We start from the raw sequence: 22,802 nt of genomic DNA on the forward strand, positions 1-22,802 counted from the left end.
TGCATCTACACTAACTGTGAAGTGACCATGCATATACCCCAAAGTCGCTTGCATGAAGGGCATAAAAACCCGTCCATTTGTTGCCGAAATGAGAAACATGTTATTGAGAAAACAAATGGACATAGGTGGTTCTGGCTTTAAGCCCTCGATATATGAGTGGATATATTATTTATATAATAGTGGTAGAGAAAGCGATGAAAGAGTTTATAAACATTTTCGCTCACCTGGAACGTTTTTGCTGGCTCGACTAGTATAATAGCATCACCATCTGCTAAGCATGCAGTTGAGCTAGCAAACGTTCCAGGTGAGGAAGAAATGGTGTCGTGATAAGGTTAAAAAAACTTACTCATTATTTTAAAATTATTTGAAGAAAAACAAGGCATGTTGATAATAAACTTCTCACATAAAGAACGCACTTATGTAACCCGTCCTACACCAAAACCTGATCGTGTTATGACAATTTGATTGATAGGGTCGTGTGTAGAATCTTGATAGCTCCAATTTGGTACCAATTTTGCTACCAGATCTCTTGACAACGATTGATACCAGTATTATGGAATTTGGCGCATTTTCAAAAGTTGCAAATCAAAATGATGCACTCGGTCGAAATTGCTTTAGCATGGCAATGTGATCAAGCTTGCTTCCCCACAATGGGCTCCTGTCGACTATCCTAAGTGCGTGCTTTATTCAGTTCGCCAGTGAAGTGTTACGTGTAATCCGATTATCACTATGTCAACTGGGTCACGCTTTTGAGTTCTGCACCACGATCGAAATGATCGCATGACATGTACAAACATGTACTACCTAGGGCATGATGCGATCGATATGACCTAGCTGTTGTTTCGGGCTATGTCAATGGTTGCCTCTGCCATTCACCTCTACAGGTCCGTGTGGTCCGTTTTTTAATTTGCAACTTCTACAAATTCACCAAATTTCATGTACGGGTATCAATCTCTGTGAATTTAGAGTGTTTGGTAGTATATTTGATATCAAATTGGAGCTAGCAAGATTTTGCTAGAGATTCATTGGAAGAGTATCAGTTAGTTTCTCTGATAGAGACATGGCAAAATGATCATTTAAAGTATGTTGCTGTGTCACAACAGGTCACGAATACGACCTGTTTTATAATACGATAATGTTTGTAACTACAGTGGTGACAACATAATTCTTGGGTGCAGTGGCGGCGCCAGGAATTTTTTCTGGGGGGGGGGGCATGGTTGGGGGAAGGGAATTTCAGGGGGGGCAAAATTGGCAAAATATTGCGCAAAATTGCAGCAAAAGCGGAAATTTACGTGATTTTGGGTTTTTGTCTCAAAAGTGGGGGGCAAGAAAAATATTTGGGTGCCCCCCCCCCCCCCCCGTAGCGCCGCCACTGCTTGGGTGGGGATAATTACGGGGTCTGAAAATGTGCATTTGTGGAATTTTTAGATTTCTTACCGGTATGTTGACTGGGGGAAGGCCAAAATTGCCATGATATACGCCCACAGAGTGTCGACACCCTGTATTATAAATACTTTTCCCCCTGCAATGAGTCACGTCTTAATACTCCGTTGGTGAGCGATTTCGACGCACATGCGCAGATCGTAAAAACGTGTAGAATGGAAACTCTGCGGTATCTCATATCGTGTAAATGATATGCTTCGCCCGAGTTGCTCGGCCTATCTCGAACAAAATCGCCATGCGTAACTGTTGGAAAACGAGTGGATTCGCCGTACTATCATGGCAATTTTGGACACGAATATAATTGGGATGATGACGCTGTGCTTGAGGTGCTTATCATATTCTGATTAGTGTAGGTCGGCTTCGGCTGGCCTGCATGAAACAATATTGTAAATAATGCTTTAATAAATCACCAAGTCTATTTTAAATGTATTCCAGCTCCCTTCTTGGTTGAGCACTTTACTGTGGATGATTTACCTTACTAGGATTTATTTACTTATTAAATCTGTTTTTAGATATTTGTACCTGATTACACATTTCTTATTGATGTGTAATTTAAGTTGTGTTAATAAACAAAGATTACCTTAAAATTTAACATGTTCTAGTATAGTCACTGTGCCTGTATACTTGCTAGCTTATCTCCATCCCAGTATTACCTTCATGGAAGCCTGCATCAGGAGCAGATCTAGATTTCTGAAAGGGGGACCCACTCATGAAAAAATGTTGTGTCAATAAACAGATATTAACTTTAACTTGAACATTTTCTGGTCGCTTTGATCGGACACTTTTTAATGGCAAATGAGGCTCGATTGTTTATTCTACAGGGAGCCCGAGGGGTTGGTGTGGGGGCACCAGGTCTCCCTTAGATCTGTTTCCCCTTGCCTCCATAGAGTTAGCTTAGTTGTTTCATTATTATGCAGGTTTAGTCGGCAGTTTGTTTGTTTGTTTTTTATTCGGCAAGATCATTAGAATACAAAAACAAATGATAGAGACAGAAAATGTATTCCAAATCATATCAATGTGACAAATTAATTAAACCCAGTCACAAAGCCATTAATAGGAGAGACGGACAAAAAACCCGTGTTAACCCATTAGCCGGCAGAAAAGGCAAGCTTATTTCCGATGTAGTCGCAAGAAAAGATGAGAGAACAATTCAGAGAAACAACAAACAAAAAAGCAAAAAAATAAAGCAAAAAAATAAAAAATCAAAAAAATCAAAAAAAATCTGCTTCATCAATACAAATATCAGCAGTATCTAGCTACTTCATCAATACCAATATCAGCAGTGCAGTAATACTTCATCAATACAAATATCAGCAGAAGATAGCTACAGTACAGTAGAAGGCTCTACTTCATCAACAACAATATCAGCAGAATATAGATACTTCATCAATGCCAATATCAACAGTCCAGTAGATAGCTGTACTTTATCAATACCAATATCAGCAGTAGATAGATCATCAATACCAATATCTACAGTGCAAAAGATAGCTATACTTCATCAATACCAATATCAACAGTGTAGTAGATAGCTATACTTCATCAATACAAATATCAGCAGTAGATAGCTACTTCATCAATACCAATATCAACAGTAAATAGCTACTTCATCAATACCAATATCAACAGTGCAGTAGATAGCTATACTTCATCAATACCAATATCAACAGTGTAGTAGATAGCTATACTTCATCAATACAAATATCAGCAGTAGATAGCTACTTCATCAATACCAATATCAACAGTAAATAGCTACTTCATCAATACCAATATCAACAGTGCAGTAGATAGCTATACTTCATCAATACAAATATCAGCAGTAGATAGCTACTTCATCAATACCAATATCAGCAGAAGATAGCTACTTCATCAATACCGATATCAGCAGAAGATAGCTACTTCATCAATACCAATATCAGCAGTAGATAACTACTTCATCAATACCAATATCAGCAGTAGATAGCTACTTCATCAGCACCAATATCAGCAGAAGATAGTACTTCATCAATACCAATATCAGCAGAAGATGGCTTCTTCATCAATACCAATATCAACAGTGTAGTAGATAGCTATAGGGGAGAGGTAGGGAATTGGAGACCCTTAAGCTCATTAGCATAATTTACATAAACATGGACAATGACACACACTTAAAAGGTTTTGTATTCTCTTCAGGAACTTCTATATTTGGTAACAAAACGGTAAATATATAATTGATTAATGAGATAATGAGGATTAATGACGTCATCATCAAAGGTCTCTCCTTACAAACACGTGTAGGTAATAAGAGACCTTTGACCTTGGATCTCATTAATCAATAAATTTATGGTCACCATTTTGTTACCAAATAGAGTAGAAGTTCATGAAGAGAATACAAAACCAGTGCAGCCAGTGAGGTCTGCTTTTAGCTTTTTATGGTCTCCTATTCCCTACTGTCTCCAATTACCTAGGCCTACACTTACCCTACTACTTCATCAACACCAATATCAGCAGAAGATAGCTCTTTCATCAATACCAATATCAACAGTGCAGTAAACTTCATCAATGCTAAAATAAACAGAAGATAGCTACTTCATCAATACCAATATCAACGTTGTATAGTAGATAGCTACCGGTATACTTTATCAATACCAATCAGCAGTAGATAGCTATAGGCCTACTTCACCAATACCAATACCAGAATAGCCTACTCGCTCATTCAGCCAATAAATCAATCAACGTTATAATCAATCAATCAATCAATCAAACGAATGCAATGAATGCAGGCAGTGACGTCCAAAAAAATCAGGGATGAAAATGGAAACGGCTTAAAACGAGTCAAGTAAAAATGGGACATCAAAGTTACAAATGGGGACGAGCATTTGACTTTGCCCCCTCACACATACACGCACTATTAAATTCCCGCAGTTCATTACCATATAATCTTCCATAGAAGAAGGCCATTTTTCACACTTTTTTTAGCAATCGACAGGATTTAGTGAATTTTGGCGGAGATTGTTCAACTGTCAAATGCACAAAAACTATTTCAGAGGGCGCTTTATAGCACACGGGCTACATTTAGTCACATTTCGAAATTTTTTGTGGCAGACAGCTGCGGGAAGATTTAACTTTATCCCGGTATTTTATACAGTATTTTTACAGTATTTGCATCAAGAAGTCTGCACTGAAACCCATTCAACATGTTTAAGTGGAATACAGAGAAAACTCTTGAGCTCAGTAAGTTTCGTGTGGAGAAAGCTAATCAATTCTTGTCCCGGGTTCTTGTCTGACCACACCACTCCACGCCATATACATAAATTCTCCCAGTCACATTTCCCCAATATGAAATTTAAAAAAAAATTAAATTTTAATATTACTTCTATTAAAGTTTGGCAGAGGCGGGGTTCGAACTCACGGCGCCACCACGCCGCTTTGGATATGCTCTATGAGCCTAGCGCCTTAGACCACTCGTCCACTTGTCTTGATTGAATCCATTTGAAACTTATTTGAAGATATAATCGCAACTTCAATATAGGCCTACCACGTGACAAGCAAAAGCAGAAAACGTACCATATTTTGGAATTTTATTTGCCTAAAAACATTAATGTGTATTAATAGCGCTCAATTGGTGTTAATCCGACAATAATAAATGATAAATGCGCGTCTATATGGACAATACATTATATCGATTTTGACATGTGCTCGCACGGTGTCAGTACATTAGCATGGTCAGTAAAATACTATAGAGGAACCTACCATTTTTCTTGTATACACGTTCGATGTTTTTATCAATTACATAAAAATCCATTTTAGACCCCAAATGTTTCTTCGGAAATAAAAGATTAGAATACCATAAAAAGCGAAACAGTAATCTTTTGCGGGTCTAATGTTATTTATACATAGAATTTTTAACGTTTTTTCTATCCTTATTCTTGCTCAATTAAAAAATATTTTGGCGTATATAAAATTGAAATAAAATTCTCTGCCTCATAAACGACCTCAAATATGCCACAATTGGGTATCACGAATAGTTATATATGATGTGCAGTTAATATTCATATTTTCTTTTATACAGAGGATGCTTCAGTTTTGACAGGAAAAATATTTTCTTGAAAACCCTCTCACTCGGTTATTTCAAAACAGTAACCACGCTTCCCTAGAATGTGCAATAATTTAGCATTAAAATTTTTCTTATTCTAACAGCAAGCGTTTCTAGAATGAATTATGGCGAAATGTGGTGTATTGTCTGACTCATGGACTCATGACATGGACTCATGATCCGATTGATCATGATGTTAAAAACCCTAAAAAATAGGGGTGGTGCAATAATTATCTTTACCCCTTCACAAGGGGAGTTGGATAGTATCCTACAGTACAAGACAAGACAAATCGCATGCCCCCCCCCCTGGCCGAGCCAAAAAATCTTTGCCCTCCCCCTTTTGACGTGCCAAAAAACCTTGCCCCCCTTTTGATGTGCCAAAAAATCTTTTCCCCCCTGAATTTGAAACCTTAAATTGTCTTATCATATAATGCGAGTGCAGTGAGCGTGAGCAGGAAATTTTGCATATATTTGAACGTGTTCCTAACGTTTTCCTACAGGTTACACCTTTTTAGGTCGTAAGGCCCTCGCACTTGATTATTAGTTTCCTGTTTAAGATTTTGAAAAAGGGACGAGGTGACTTTTAATTATTAATTATCTTTTATTTTCTTTATTTAGTTTGAACTTTTACAAGCAACTATTGACTCGTTTTGACTAGAGCGGGCGTTTAATTAATTCACAATGTTCAAATATTTAATTTTATAAATAAGTGAAGGTGGAGTTGTACTCTTTGTTCATTCAACATTATTGTTGATATTATTAAAGTCAGAAAATGGCAAGTAGAAGTAGTTGAAAGTTATTTTAAAGGAGAAAATTAGAAATAAAAATAAAATAATTAATTATTTTGAGATTTTCAATTTTGGACGCTGGCGGTAAACAGGAAACTAATAATCAAGTGCGAAGGGCCTCAATAGAAACGGTGCCCAAAATAGCTATGCTAACAAATCTTTGCCCCCCTATAATTCACCACCCCGGGGAACACATAATTATTGCACCACCCCTTATTAGGTATGATTGAAAGGTGAATTCAAATTTGCCATCAAACCACATCATTTTACATAGGGTAGGACTACCAATTATCGGACAATGCCAGTTATCGGACGATTACATGGTTTGGACCATGTGGAGTTGTTTCTTCAAGTCAACGTGAATTTATATCGCATCAAATGAAAGAACGGATACTTACTGCATTTAAATGGCTGCCTTGCAGCTGGTTCCGTTATTATTATTTCGCAAAATCTGACGAGAATGGACTGAGTATGCCTCTTTATTATTAAAAACATGTTACTTATGAGGTAGCGTAATTCGGCATGACCAATTTGTGTGGGTCTTGAGCTTTTCATAATTTACTAAAACTGATATATTTTTATTATTATGTTTGTAAAACTGTGTAGTTTCTGCAGCAACATCTGACATGACCGGTTGCTAACAACGCTTCGGCTGAATGAAGTGTCCGATAATTGGCTTGTAAAATCTGCGCATGCCCAATTACCGGACACCCTCTGGCCTTCATATATAAACAGTTACCAGCCAGCCGGCGCTGTATGTCAATTAACATGTTGCACTATGTTAGGTGTATTTTAGTTTATTTTAGCTTAGTTGAGAACGCAAATAGGGTTTGATGTTAAGTTTAAGTTATATTATAATGTTATGATTAAAATAGTTGATACGCCTACAATTTATAGGCCTACATTATACCTAAATGTAGTTTGCGGTGGGGAAAATGCCACCGTGAAGTATCAGACAATGTCCAAATATAACCCACAATCATGAAGGAATAGACACAAGCTTAACTGCATTTGGTTGAGTTGAAAAAATAGATGTGTGCCGTTAGTTTTATGCGGGTGTCCGGTAACTGGCTGCGTAGTGTCCGATAACTGGCATAGGCGTCCGATAACTGGCAAGATGCCTCAATGTGGTTTTCAATCCATATATCTATAATGGCTTGTCTCATCAATTCAAATTTTATGTTACATTTAGGGCTGTCTTTGGTCATTACGTGGATGTTCTATAGTTGGGAAAATATTCTTCAGTTTTTTAAATATTGAGCAAATTGCTTAAGTGTCCGATAATTGGTAGTCCTACCCTACCGTATCAAATTAAAGCCCAAAACTGTAGCAAAGTTACATCTTGTCAGAGGTTGACTTTCATCAAAAATATTCAGCCAGCTTTTAATGCATCAATTAAAAAACAAAACAGCATGATAGAGCAGCTTTTCTATGTGGAACCGCTATCAAAATCCCTCTAAAATTCCATGTGCGATTATCTCATCACAAAAATAAATCATATATTTGGGTCAAGTGAGTATATAGACAACATATTTATATACAGGTTTCCTTGAAAAATCTGTTCTTTTAACTTTCTATGTAAAATTATATGTATTGTGTTTGGGCCCGGTTTGGGACAAATTGTTATACCGTATTTCGTTAAATAAACGCCCCCGGGGGCGTTACATTTTCCCAAGGGGGGGCGTGTATTAGAGGTCATTTTTAGCACGACAATTCCCGTTAAAATCATTAGGTACCGGTAAGCTTAAAAGTCGCGCTAAAATGACGAACTATTAACTTTTGACACTGACTTTTGGTTCAAGTTCCGGGTTGCCGATGCAGATTTTCGCCATTTATTGCTGCTATTATCAACCATGTGAGCTACTCAAGTGGTAAGCTTACTATACACAAGATAGCATGGAAATATCTGAATTTTTGAAACATCTTGGTTGAAAAAAAAGTGGTGGTGGGCGTTTATTTGAGGGGGGGCGACTATTTGATTTAAATACGGTATCTCTGCTTAAACAAATGGTATTGTAGTGTGTGTGGTGTCATTTTGTAGCTAAATGAGTGCCCTAACAGACCTCCAAAGGAGAATTGTTTATCAGCTAAGATAGTGGAGTTATAGTTCTTTGAGTTCAGAATGGCCGAGGTGGTTGTTGAGGCGGTGGTTGTTGAGGCGGTGGCGGTATATGCAAAGTCTATGGGAAATAAAGATTTTGTGTGTGCGCGTTCATTGATCATATCTTTGCATCCATATGGGCTACAAACATGGTTAAGGGGGTACTACACCCCTCGATAAATTTGTGTCTATTTTTCTCAAATCTAATAACACAGTGGTAACAAAAGTTATGTATATTATAGGGGCAAGGAATCCAGTTACTATACTGGAATTTCAGTGACTCAAGACAAGCGGTTTGTTATTTATGATAAGAAATAAGGTACTTTGTCTTAAGCAGCAGCTTTACGAATTGTATTTTTGGTGTTTTGAAATAGAGCATCCTAGTTCAAGTTCAGAATTAGCTCTGCAATATCTGCTTTGGACAGCGATCAGGGTAGCGCATTTCTTTTTCATGTTTCATGGACGCTGCCATTTTTGTTGTTGCTATAATAATTTTTTAATTCCTGTTTTATCATACAGAGATATGATACAATCCATACAACATTATAAAATGCCAAGTCCTATCTATACTTTTTTTCCCCAAATAGACTTAAAAATTTTTTGGGAAAAAATGTGTATCTTTAATACGAAGGTCAAAATTTTCAAATGATGGACAGCTTTTCCTCCCAGCTTGCATACACTTTAAGTACATTCCATTAGATTCATAAAGTTAACTTTGAGGACTGTTAGTATCAAAAATAAAAAAAATATTAAATTTTTAATAATTTGCCAATAAAATTATATCATGAATTTAAAAAAAAAAAATCTCAATTATTTGATATCAGAAGGACATTCCTCGTAATCAGAATGCAATTTGATAATCTGATGTGCTCTCATGTCAGGGTTCGCAGGTTTTTGCCGCAAGTGGAAAAAACCGCGGTTTTAACCGTGGTTTTAACCGCTTGGCAAAAACAGTTTTTGCCGGCAAAAATGGCAAAAACTAAAAAGTGATCAATAGTTCATTTTTTCATCTCAAAACAAATTATTAAGTTACAAAAATAATTTCCTGAACGTAACAAGACCAGGTTTTGTAATTATAAGTACCATTAAAAGAAATTATAAAGGCATGCGTTTTATTGCTCAAGTGCATTTAACCGAAATGTGTCAAATCAAATTAAAAACTTTTTCATTTTAAGAACTTGATGAGACAAAAAAATATGTTGAATGATTCATTAAAAGTTTTGTGTTACTGTTTATGAGCTTTCTGTGTTACTTTATAATATTTGAGTGACTATAAGCGAGTTTTGACCAGTTTTTGCCATTTTTGCCGGTTTAAACCAGGCAAAAACTGGCAAGAACAGGTGTTTGCCAGTTTTTGCCACCCTTGCCGGCAAAAACAGGTTTTTGCCGGCAAAAACCGAACTCTGTCTCATGTACCACATAAAATACTGTGCAAACATTGCTATCCAATCAGATAAGTCAATCATTAAAATTGTTATTATGTATTTCTGAATTGAAAAAAAAAATGTGGCACAAAACAAGCAAAAGAGCAGTATTGAAAAAGTTGACGCCCCATACAAATGCATCTGAATTTGCATTCCCTCTAAAATCCCCATTCCCCCAGCGTAAATAATGACTACTCCCTTAAGGTTGGTCTGAACCCTGAAATTATGGAAACTTTCGGGCCTCATAATTCTAAATTGTTGGTCTAAAGTATGTAAAATTATATTTAGAATGGCAAAGACTTGATAAATTCATCTGTGAGGTCAAATTTGGGCCAAAATGACATTTTTAGCCCAAAATCCAAAAATAACGTTTTTTGGCCCACTTCTTTTTCGTGCATCGTAACAAAAAATTCTTGGGCCAAAAATGTTTTTTTTATTAACTTTTAAAAACTAGATCAAAATATCTAGGACCCTTTTTTCCATTTTTTTGAATTTCGACCAAATTTGAGTAATTTGCACCAAAATGGTCAAAAAATGCTGATTTTTCAAAAAAAATCATAAAAAAGCCCTATTTTGGCCCAAATTTCAAATATTTTGGGTGAAATTGGTCAAAATTCAAAAAAATTCCTTATTATAATATAGTATTCTCCTTTCCCAATCAAAATTGTCAGATTTAAGTTATGTTTGTTCTGGACCAGCATTTCAGCCTACAACTAATAATTTTGTACTTCACTCTTTTCTCCAGACAAACCTATGGAAGTCAAACAAATGAAGGTGAAATCCAATTGTGGAACCAGTTTAGAAGATGCTACACAGTTTGTTGGACCTGTTTCAGACACCATAAGAAACGATGGAAAAGCTGATGTTATACTCAAGTTTAATGGTAACTCATTCAAGGCTCACAAAGCAGTGATGAGGGAAGCCAGTGAGCTGTTTGAAAATGTAAGATTTTTGGGAGACTATTACTACTAACCCTAACCCATACCATTACTGCCAATGTGGCTTGAAATGTGGGGGGGCAATCAGCTTGAATTGTCAAATAGTGGCTAAAAAGAACAAAAAACAGCTCATTTTGCTGAAAGGGTGGACATGTCCCAACTGTCCCCTAGGATTGACACTCATGACCCATACAGGGGCTAGAAAAGGCTACAGCACAATGTGCAAGCGCAAGTATCCCACATGATGCTATTCTGCAATCATCCGAACACACATAGGCACAAAATCATTGGCCTGCCAACATCCACACTCGGAGCTTGCTATCCCCAGTCTTCTGCTTCGGTAGTAGCAATCTAGTAGCTATCGGTATTGATGAAGTAGTTATCTACTGCTGATACCGGTATTGATGAAGTAGCTATCTGCTGCTGATATTGGTATTGATGAAGTAGCTATCTACTGCTGATACTGGTATTGATGAAGTAGCTCTCTACTGCTGATATCATTATTGATGAAGTAGCTATCTACTGATGATATTGGTATTGATGAAGTAGCTATCTTCTGTTGATTCCGGTTGACTTCTGTTGATTGTTTGATATTGCCTTTGTTTTTTTAAATTTATACTTGTGTGATTTCATGTGAATTATGGGAAAATAAAAATATCTAATGTCTTATGTCTATGTCCGGTATTGATGAAGTAGCTATCAACTGCTGATATTGGTATTGATGAAGTAGTTATCTTCTGCTGATACCGGTATTGATGAAGTAGCTCTCTACTGCTGATATCGGTATTGATGAAGTAGCCATCTACTGCTGATATCGGTATAGATGAAGTAGCTATCTACTGCTGATATCGGTATTGATGAAGTAGCTATCTACTGCTGATATTGGTATTGATGAAGTAGCTATCAACTGCTGACATTGGTATTGAAGAAATAACTATCTTCTGCTGATATTGATGAAATATCTACCTACTGCTGATATTGGTATTGATGAAATAGCTATCTACTGTTGATATTGGTATTGATGAAGTAGCTATCTACTGCTGATACCGGTATTGATGAAGTAGCTATCTGCTGCTGATATTGGTATTGATGAAGTAGCTATCTACTGCTGATACTGGTATTGATGAAGTAGCTCTCTACTGCTGATATCATTATTGATGAAGTAGCTATCTACTGATGATATTGGTATTGATGAAGTAGCTATCTTCTGTTGATTCCGGTATTGATGAAGTAGTTATCAACTGCTGATATTGGTATTGATGAAGTAGTTATCTTCTGCTGATACCGGTATTGATGAAGTAGCTCTCTACTGCTGATATCGGTATTGATGAAGTAGCCATCTACTGCTGATATTGGTATAGATGAAGTAGCTATCTACTGCTGATATCGGTATTGATGAAGTAGCTATCTACTGCTGATATTGGTATTGATGAAGTAGCTATCAACTGCTGACATTGGTATTGAAGAAATAACTATCTTCTGCTGATATTGATGAAATATCTACCTACTGCTGATATTGGTATTGATGAAATAGCTATCTACTGTTGATATTGGTATTGATGAAGTAGCTATCTACTGCTGATATTGGTATTGATGAAGTAGCTGTCAACTGCTGACATTGGTATTGATGAAGTAGATCTCTACTGCTGATACCAGTATTGATGAAGTAGCTATCTACTGATGATATCGGTATTGATGAAGTAGCTATCTACTGATGATATTGGTATTGATGAAATAGCTATCTACTGCTGATATTGGTGTTGATGAAATAGCTATCTACTGCTGATATTGGTATTGATGAAGTAGCTATCTACTGCTGATATTGGTATTGATGAAATAGCTATCTACTGCTGATATTGGTATTGATGAAATAGCTAGTATCTAATGTGTCTCCACTGTGTTGTTGTTAAGGCAGTGGGGTACTCGGAATAAATGACCATACGGGGATGTGCTGTAAAATCATTTTTGGAAATTATCCCAATTTTGCCTCGCTGTAGGCCTATAGCTGAATTTACCATATATTAGGGGAACTCGTTTTTGACATGATTATTTTCTTCAGCATATCATACCAACTATTCCATCATTTCTTTTCTTGTTTACATCAGGAGCCACGCTTCATGGACATATCCTGGATGCCAAAGCAGTCCATAACAACCGAGTTTGATTTGAATGCAATCAACAAACTCCCAGCAGACTGCCAAGCTTCTACCTTGGATCAAGTGATAGACTTTGCCTACACTGGACTCCTCCCACTCTACCCAGATGCAAGCTTCCTTGACTTCTTCATCACTGCTGTCGTTGCACTTGAATTTCACGAAGCTTTGGACGTCTACGGACACTATTTCCGAATCCTTTTCAAGAGCGAGCATAAGGTAGTACCAGTCCGGATCGTTGCTGAGATTATAACGCAAGGTCAGAAACTCCTGAAGCCTCACGATGATTCTGCCAGTTCAGAGAATCTGCATCTGCTTGTAACAGACACATGCAAGTATCTTCTTAAGGAGCCACTGGACAAATGGATAAGTGATGGTGACTTCTTGAGACGTGTGTCTGGTGATGGGATGGTAGCTCTACTTGCTATAGATGATCTTGCAAAACGAGATGAAGAAATTAAGGTTAGTTTGAACCCAAGTTTTTCATTACAGGAAAAATGTATATATTGCGGAGTCATTAGGCTCACTGCACACCATAGATAAATTTTGTCTTCAGTTATCTGTTGGGCAGCGTTGGACGTAAGATATTTTTTATGCGTAGCGTGATCAGCTTGCACTACTTGATTTTTGTTACATTTGCACACTCTACTCTGTATACATGTAATTCTATGCATAAAATTGCTACACATTTCTAAAATTGTGCAGCAAAGTGATCAAAATTGAGTAGCATTTTGCTACGCGATACGGGCTATGGCCATTATTATGTTCTCAGAATCTTCCTTCCTATACAGAGTTGAAGAGTCCAATATAATCAACACTTGGACTGTGTTGGATAGACTTTTCCCAAAAATTTTGTTTGCTACAATTTTTGACCAAAAATCACATTTTGACCAAAAATCACATTTTTGACTAAAATTACATTTTGACCAAAAATCACATTTTGACCAAAAATCACATTATTGACACGGTGGCAAAATGGTCTACGACTCATAATCGCAAGTTAGCATGAGGTCATGGGTTTGAATCCCTATGGCATCAATGTGTTGGGTACTTAAGCATGGCCCTTCACCCTTATTGCATATCCCCACCCAGGTGTTCCAATGGGTACCAGCTTTATTCAATGCCGGGAAGGTAACAGACTTGCTATGGAGGAGGTGTAGCGATCCCCGTAGCAAGAATATAATGGAGGAGTCCAGCCCAAGTCACTTTGAAAGAGAAATGGGCATTCCGGACTGTGAACACAGATTTGTCCTCTTTACCTTTCCCTGAGAGATGGCATGATAATTATATATGTTTAGATTCAAATTCTTACACGCAGACACAGCAAGCACAGCCTTTGTCAACATTCATTTTATGGCCATCATTGTTGAGCTTGTTTCCCTCTTCTTTTTCCTGCATTTGGCTATTCCATTTGAAATCAACACTATCCCCGTGGAAGATTTTGGAAATATGTTCTTCAGAGGGAGTATGTATTTCAAATAGAAGTAGCACATTAGGCAGATCCATTTGAAATGCACCCTCCCTCTGTGGAAGATTCAGGTTGAAGCTTTCTCAGAGGGTGGATGAAATTCAAATGTAACTGCCTAATGTGGTAATTCCATTTAAAACTCCCTGTGTGGAACATGTTTCCAAAATCTTCCATAGGGGTAGTGTGGATTTCAAATTGAATTGCCCATTTTTACCCATAGGTTGTTGATTTGGCATTGGCATGGCTCAAGCACAACCCAGACAAGCAACAAGAATATGCCAAGCAACTACTGCAGAAAATCCACCTTGGTGTGTTGTCTCGAGAACGTCTCACAACTCTACTCTCTGAGACTGTAGGATTACCAGGATGCAAGGAGCTCATAGAAGCTGTACTGAAGCTTATGGATACCAAGGATGATGTTACTATACCACTTGATCTGACACACCCAGAATGGTTTGCTGCTAGGAAGGAGATGATTGTCAATGTTAGTAGGTTTATCATGGTAGGGGTGTGCCGCTGAGAATTTGAACGGGCACCCATCTATATAATAATAATAATAATAATGGAGGGTTCTTAGTAGGCGCGCAATCTTCAAAAGAACTCAAGGCGCACAAACAATAAAGACAAACAAGTTACATATGTGAATCCGGAAAAGCACGAAGAAAAAGATGAGTTTTAAGTTGCTTTTTGAACTGAGTGTTTAATGTAGTAGATGGAGGCTGTTTGGAAGCGAGTTCCAAACAGCCGGGGCAATTTTCAAGAAATTTGGACACATCGATATACCAAAATTAAAAAATTTTCAGCCAAATTGAACAAATTTTTACAAATATTCCAGCACATCCCCATATGGTCATTTGTACTAAGTTCTTGTCCGTTGGATTCAACATAACCCAAATTTCTTGAAAACAAAAATGGGTCCACTTTAAAATTAAAATTCTCAGCGGCACAACCCTACCCAAACCACACTTGATTACCCCCAGGGTTTATATAGGCCTAGGCCTATGTAATAAAAATTAATCCTCTTTGTCTTCGGTTGTGCATGTGTGGATGGGGAGGGGTGAGAAAGAAAGAGAGAGGGAGAGAGAGATGGGGTGGGGGTGTGTCAGACAGATAGATAGAGTAGGAAGTTGTTTTTCTATCTTTTGTTATGTCACTACATATCAAGGTAGCTTTTATCATTGGGCTATTCCAGATGTATTCCGCACATTTAAAAAAAAATACAATTCCAGCTGGAATTTAGATGTGTCTAGAATTCCAGCAGTCATTTTTAACAAAGATTCCGGCTGGAGGGTATGGAAGACATTGAGATTAGGTGAAATTCCGGCTGCTAAAATTAACGAAAAAACAAGAGTGGGGATTGTGAAAGGCCATGATGTGCCTATGGAAGACATAATATTCCGGCTGGAAAATGGTCAAAAATGCTCCAATTCCGGCAGGATCTTCACTTATGATCACCATCTCGATTAACCTATGAAAGACATGACAGATTGGCACCTAGATAGCTGATAAACTCTTTTGAATTGGCGGACAGAATATACATGCTACATAGCATGTTTAAGGGAAGACAAGGTATTGTTGGTCGAAGAAGCCAAAAAATTGATTTTTATTATCTAAATCAATATATATTATTGAAAAATAAAACTTAAATGTTTTGCAAAAGTTCATTCTACAAATCATATACTTTGAAAACTTGCTTCGTTTATTGTTGTTAATGAGTTATGTACGTTTTACCAAAGTGTTGTTGTTTCAGCCCTCTTTACAACATAACTCAAGAACCACAGGACCTACAAAAGTATATCTGTGATATTTAAATTCTTTTACACACTCGCTATGAAATGATCAATGCAATTTTTTTTTTTTTCACTACTATTCGCAAGATGCTGTGAACTACCAAATCGCAACAGTTTAAAATAGTTGCTAACCTTAACTCATGAGCCGGTGCCTCATAATGTGATTTAATATTCCAAAATTGATCAGAACCCCATGTCTAGTGTTTTTACGCAGTGCACGGTACGACAGTGCAATTGTCAAAAGTGGTTTGCATCCCCCCAATTCATTTGTTTTCTATTCTGCATCTTTTCTTTGATTACAGACACTCATTGGAATTGGACCAGCCGGTTTTGGCGGAACTCAACGCCTCCTCTATTTCAACCCCTACGTCCCTCAAAACAAGCTTGGCTGGCAAGACTGGTGCGAATTTCATCCAATCCCAAAGCTTGAATTCCCCATCTATGACGCATCCGTAATATCCATCCAAGGCAAGGTGTATATCGTCGGCGGTTGCGATAACACCTACAGGAAGCGCCCTCATTACATGGAGAAGTTCAGGTGGTTTCCTGCCCCATGCTCTGGCAAATGGACGACCGATAGTTTCTATGAGGGTAACCTTGGTGTGTCATCTTACAATATTGACGAGGCAGGAAGTGCTGTGACGTTTAATGTTGTCAACCCATGGTCCATGCTGATGCCACTCACACACAGCAGGAGGCTGTTTGCAACCGCCTATCTGGATGGCTATCTGTATGCAATTGGTATGTATGAGTTTTGGGTTTTACCCCAATGAGAACTACCTGCCGATTGGCCAAAAAGAAGTTTCCATTATCAATTGGACCAGTCGGCAACATTGTTAGAATAATTTTACCACACAAAAAATTGGGGTGAATTATTTGCAAAGCTCCATTCTGATTGGTGATTAAAATGAAGATATCATGTAATTGACCAATCAGAGGCAATGTTAGATCGACAGGTAGTACTCTGAAATGCTCAGTGCGTAGCGCTATGGTAAATCAGCCATATTGGTTTGCTATGGTTGGAGACCTTAGTGTACCTCCCGACAACCGGCATTTATCGGCAATAGCTCAAAATCAAAATATGATTTTTTAAAGCATTACAAAGGCATGCACATGTAGCACTTATCACACAATATTGGCACAATACACAGATAAATGCAAACAATCACACACAGTTTGCTGAGCGTATGCTAAAATAACCAGAGGTACACGGTTTTGCCCTGAGCAACATGCAAACCCCGGTGCGGTCACTCCCCTGTGGAGGGTGACGCACACGACTGTTACCAAAAGTTTGAAATACCCCTTTTGCAGTTAATTACAAGGACATTGCATCAAATTTTACCCCCTTTTTTACCCCAAAATAGGGACAAAATGGTGCTTTGAAACTACTCCTATTTTTACAATTCCAAGGACATGGAATTGTAAAATTACCCCTATTTTAACATGGCAGAGTCGGTAAGTCTAATCTCCATGGGTTTCAAGTGCTTATGATTGAGATGGTTAATGAGGTGCTCCCAATCAGTGGGTTGTATTTTGGGGTCTTAGCACAATGGGGTCCAGGAAATGTTGGACATGTGACACAATATAAGTGTGAAATGGGATCGCAATTTTCTAGACTTTCAAGCAATGGAGTCGTGTTCCCAAAAAGGAAACCTGTGGTAAAGCATATTGCATAAGCAGCTATTATAAACCGCATTTTAAGTAATTTTGATCGCACAGTCATCTCAAAATGAAGTTCTACCCACAAAATGTGTGCTGTGTGTGCATGCACCTGTCAAACGCATGCTTTAATTACCTTGTACGCTTTGCAAAAGCCTTCTGCTGCATTGCTAGAAAAACACAAGAAACAAAAATGCACATTTTGCGCATGCATTTGCAGGGAGAATCTCATTTTGGTAGCAAGATGGCAGATCCGTGCAAAGGGTGTATAAATGCTTGGCAAGACCCCGGCCTCCAACCCAACACAAAAGTTGGCAACCATGAGAGTTACCAAATCTTTTAAAGACCCCTTTGCAATGATATTTCATCACATTTACCCCCCCCCTTTTTTTTCATGCAAAATCAAGGACAAAATTTGGCCCCTTTTTTGTGGTTTTCAATGACTAGAATTTCCAACACCCCTTTTCAATGACTAGAATTTCAAACACCCCTTTTCAGTGACACTAAATATTGACATAAATTACCGGATTTTCCCAAGTAGGCCTACCCCTTTTATCCAAATTTGGTGGACACATGGACAGTGCAAATTAAAAAAACCCTATTTTGCTGATTTCACGGTCAAATTTCGTGGACCGTCCAAATTAAATACCCCCTATTTCCCAATTTTGCGGTCCTCACTACTGGTAAAAAAATTACCCCTTTTCCACGCTATTTGGTAACTCTCATGGTTGTTTTTTTGTGTTGAGTTGGGGGGGCTGGGGGCAAGACACACTCTTCACATCGCCACATAAATTATGTCACTAAAAGTGAACCAAATTGCCGAAGTAGCCATTCATGATAATAAAGGGGTTGGTACAAGAAAACCGCATCTGCAATTATAGCTGCCAGGTGTTGTATGTATAGAATATAGAATAGAAAATTTATCAAATGTCTATGGGGCAGCTATTGCATGCAGCTTAGGCCTTCATGCACTAACCCATTGATACCAGTATGTAAACTGTGATATTTTTAACTGCCCATGCAAATCTGGATCATTGTGTGAAACTAAGAAGAAATAATGCAAGATTACTATAATATTATTGGAGCAAATGTTTTTCATTGGCTGTGAACTTTGAAAGCCCCAGAATTTTCCCTTTGAACCCCTTCTTAGTTGCAAAATCCAAGAGGTATATGGCAACATGGTTGGCTCAATTGGGCTGGAATGAATGTTAGTGAAATCCACCCCAGGTGATCAATTCACTGTCGTAGTGCAAGTTAGTAACCATTTGTTACTGCTCCAAGTCTGGGCTCATACACCTGTTCCGAATTTTGATATGCCATAGGCTTTGTGTTGTGATCATTTCGATCAGTGGTTCGTAACAAAGAAAGTGTGATCCAGTTGACCTAGCAACGGTCATATTCTAACGTGCACTACAACAGTGAATAGGCCTGCTTCATTCACATATAAAGTCACTTCACTTTCATCTCATTTGTCCCAATAATCGGTTTCTTGTAATTTTTTTCTAGGTGGAATGGATAGTAAAAACAGGGCAATGAAAGAAGTTGAGATCTACAGTTTTGTTGAGAAAGAATGGGAGAAGATAGCTGACCTGCCTGTCCCATGCTACTATGCCTGTGCTACGGTCTACAAAGACAAGATACTGGTGTATGGTTCTCAGGCAGTGCCTGATTCAGATACACCTGCACAACATAACTTACAGGTTGGTAATTGAACCAGTAGGCTGTTCCAGTTGAAATCCATACACCCCCTATGGAAGACATGACCTTAATCTCCCAAACAAGGAGTGTGAATTTCAAATGGGGTTACCTGAACATGAAAAAGTGGGTAATGGTAAATCTAACGGACGAGGACACAAAACACATCAAGAATCAATCAATCATACAAGGGAAAACCTTGAATATACGAACAACTAGAAAGAAAAAGAGCAAGGTACGGTATACCAACTTGACGTGGGGAAACAAGTAAAGTACAGACTAGATGAAATATATATTTTGTTGTCTGTTCCTGAAGAGAGCACAGAGCAGTTTATCTGCTTGAAATGTCGGTTGTTTTTGCCTGTTTGGTTTAGTTTGTCTGCTGTTTTGCCCAGTGATTTTCATCACTTGTTTCTGTATTATGTTTGTACTGTTTTCCTTGGAATTTGTGATTTTTGACTATCAAACGCTACCTACTTCAGTGATTACATTGGTTGTTTTTTGTTCCCCCCTATGTAACATATAGTCTGTATTTTACTTCATTCCCCACATGGTATACCTTACTCTTTTCTTTCTAGGACTTCTTCTGATAAAAATGTGTGTCACACATCGAAAATTCCAAGATTGGTTGGATATTTGTGCTGAAAGTCAGTTAAAACTTTTAGAAACACATCAAGTTGGTATACCTTACTCATTTTCTTTCTACCTGAACATGCTGGTCGGATCATTTCAATTGAAATGAAGTGTATGGATTTCAACTGGAATAATCTAGGGGCAAATCCAGGATTGTCTGGGGATGGTACGGTTAGAATTTGCTGAAATTGGGCTGGTTTTGGCATTATTTTTCTTGATTTTAGCTTAATTTCCTATGTTTTGGGGAGTTTTAGGAGGGGGATATGCCAGATTTTCTCCTAAATTGATTTGCCCCTGGATCCTGTCAGCCGTGGACCAGGCAAAATAGTGATAGGGAGCTAAATTGCAACATTTTCCTGATGAATTGTTACCAAAATCTAAATGACATGCTTGTGAAGGACACAAATGAATGTCAGCTTTTAATGCTCAAATGAACCAATGATGATGTTAATTTTTTGCCCAAAAGTAGTCAATTTTGTCGCAGTATTTTCGCTGGGGTAACTCCTTCCTGGTAGGTAATTTTATGTAAAAATTCCAGTCATTCAGTGAGGGAAACTTTTTGAGTCAAAAAGGAACCAACTGTGTCATGTTTAATGATCATAATACTGGTACATGTAATAAGGTTTATCTCAACTTCCCATCACCAGTTATATTTTAAAATAGGCCTATATGTGCCAATTCAGAGGACTGGTTGTTGTCATTCAGAAAAAGGATTTTATTGCAGCTAAAATTCAGTGAGAATAATACGGAAAGTGATGTTCATTCATAGCTGGGACAGTTCATCCATTCCAGGTGCTAGTAAAGGACATTATGAAGTGGTAGTGTGTTTTAAAAAAGGTCAATATGCACTTTCCCTCATCTACCGTAAAACCCCGTCTACAAGCATATATAGTGTTTTTTATAAAAGATCAATTAATTCGAAGCAAGCGTTAATATACCAATACAATAGATCGGTCTTAAAATAATACTTGTTTTTATATGCTTAGATCCCTAATTTATTTGCTCAAACTCCATAATGGCGACTGGATTAATGTAGCTTTCATCAGAAGCACACTATATGCTTGTAGACAGGGTTTTACGGTATTTAGAAGGTTAGTTTTTCTTGTCAGATTTTGGGGACCTGTTGTGACTGTGGTCTCTTAATTTATGTAATGATGCATAATTTTTCTATACACTTTCTATTCTTGTTCCCTATAGATCTATGATCCATCCACCAAGCAGTGGACTGATCTACTTACTGAGCATCACAAGATCGTCAAGTTTATGAAAGAAGATGATATTATTGATACCGAGAAGAAAGAAGATGATGGAAAGAAGGACAAGGAAGAAGAGAAAATGGAAACTGAAACAGAAGCGACAAAAGGAAAGCCAGAAGAAACTGAAGATCAATCTACCAATGATGAAGATGATGATGATTGCAACGGTTACAGTGCAAAAGCATGTGCGCGAGAAAAGAGAGAAGTTGGGAGTCTTCTGCCACGCAATGCTCTTGTTGTAGATGGAGATTGCTGCTTCAGAGTGGTCTACACACCGGTCAAGGTTTCAGCCAGTCAGTCTTCAGCCGGTCAGTCTTCAGCCGGTCAGTCTTCAGGTGATCACTCGTCATTTCAGAAGCTTCAACCCGTAGTTCACAAGTTGGAGTTTGATTTCAATGGTCCTGCTCCATTGGTCAAGATTGGCGAGCCACAAGATCAGAAGCTCATTCCGACAACCGCCGGTGAGGGTGCTTTCCAGATTCAGAACAAAGTGTATATCAACATGAAAGGATGCGTTCACAACACAGGGATCAGGATCGAGCCTGGGCAGAAAAAGAAGGTTGATATGGGTGTATGGAAGAAGTTGCAAAGTAAGGGAGCGTTGTTTGAGGATCTCACCGTTGCCAGTTATACGTTTGATAAGAAGGTGGTGTTCTGTGAAGAATGTGTAAAGGGAGGGGCGTGTGTGAACAGGGAAGCTACCGGGTTCTGGGGTAATCCGTTTCGTGATGATTCTGATTCAGACGATGAATTGGGATCAGGATCAGATTCAGATTCTAATTTCAGAGGTGTTAGGGATTGTTTGGTTAGTTAAAGAGGTTGGAAGACGGTGATTCTCATTGAGATTCTGGATCTGGATTTGATGCAGATTCTGAATTTGGATCGGATTGTGATTATGATTTCTGAGGTGCTGGATATTGTTTGGTTTATTAAAAAGTTTGGAAGATAGTGATTCTCATTCAGATTTTGAATCTGGATTTGATGCAGATTCTGAATCTGGATCGGATTTTGATTATGATTTCTGAGGTTTTGGATATTGTTGTTGATTAAGGGTAGACGAGGTATTGTTGGTCGAAGCAACCTAAAAATTGATTTTCATTTTCTAGATCAATATATTATTGAAAATTAACACCTTGATGTTTTGCAAAAGTTCATTCTACAAATCGTATACTCTGCAAACTTGCTTAATTTATTGCTGTTAATTAGTTATGTACGTTTTACAAAAGTGTTGTTGTTTCAGCCCTCTTCACAAAGCAACTCAAGAACCGCAGCACCTATAAAAGTATATCTGTGATATTTTAATTCTTCTACACGCTCGCTATGAATTGAGCAATGCAATTTTTGCCAAAGCTCAATACCATTCGTAAGATGCTGTGAACTAC

General features: G+C 37.9%; 1 protein-coding gene across 1 annotated transcript; it reads left to right on the forward strand.

Moving 5' to 3' along the window:
- The first annotated feature begins 4,527 nt into the window (after window positions 1-4,527).
- LOC140156409 (kelch-like protein 25) lies at window positions 4,528-22,463 on the forward strand. Its single transcript, XM_072179360.1, has 7 exons — window positions 4,528-4,653; window positions 10,574-10,770; window positions 12,872-13,381; window positions 14,608-14,871; window positions 16,480-16,918; window positions 19,343-19,536; window positions 21,362-22,463. The coding sequence occupies exons 1-7, from the start codon at window positions 4,617-4,619 to the stop codon at window positions 22,232-22,234; spliced, it is 2,514 nt and encodes an 837-aa protein (XP_072035461.1). The 5' UTR covers window positions 4,528-4,616; the 3' UTR covers window positions 22,235-22,463.
- The last annotated feature ends 339 nt before the right edge of the window (window positions 22,464-22,802 follow it).

This window comes from Amphiura filiformis, chromosome 7, assembly GCF_039555335.1.
Source record: "Amphiura filiformis chromosome 7, Afil_fr2py, whole genome shotgun sequence".
Classification (NCBI taxonomy): domain Eukaryota; kingdom Metazoa; phylum Echinodermata; class Ophiuroidea; order Amphilepidida; family Amphiuridae; genus Amphiura; species Amphiura filiformis.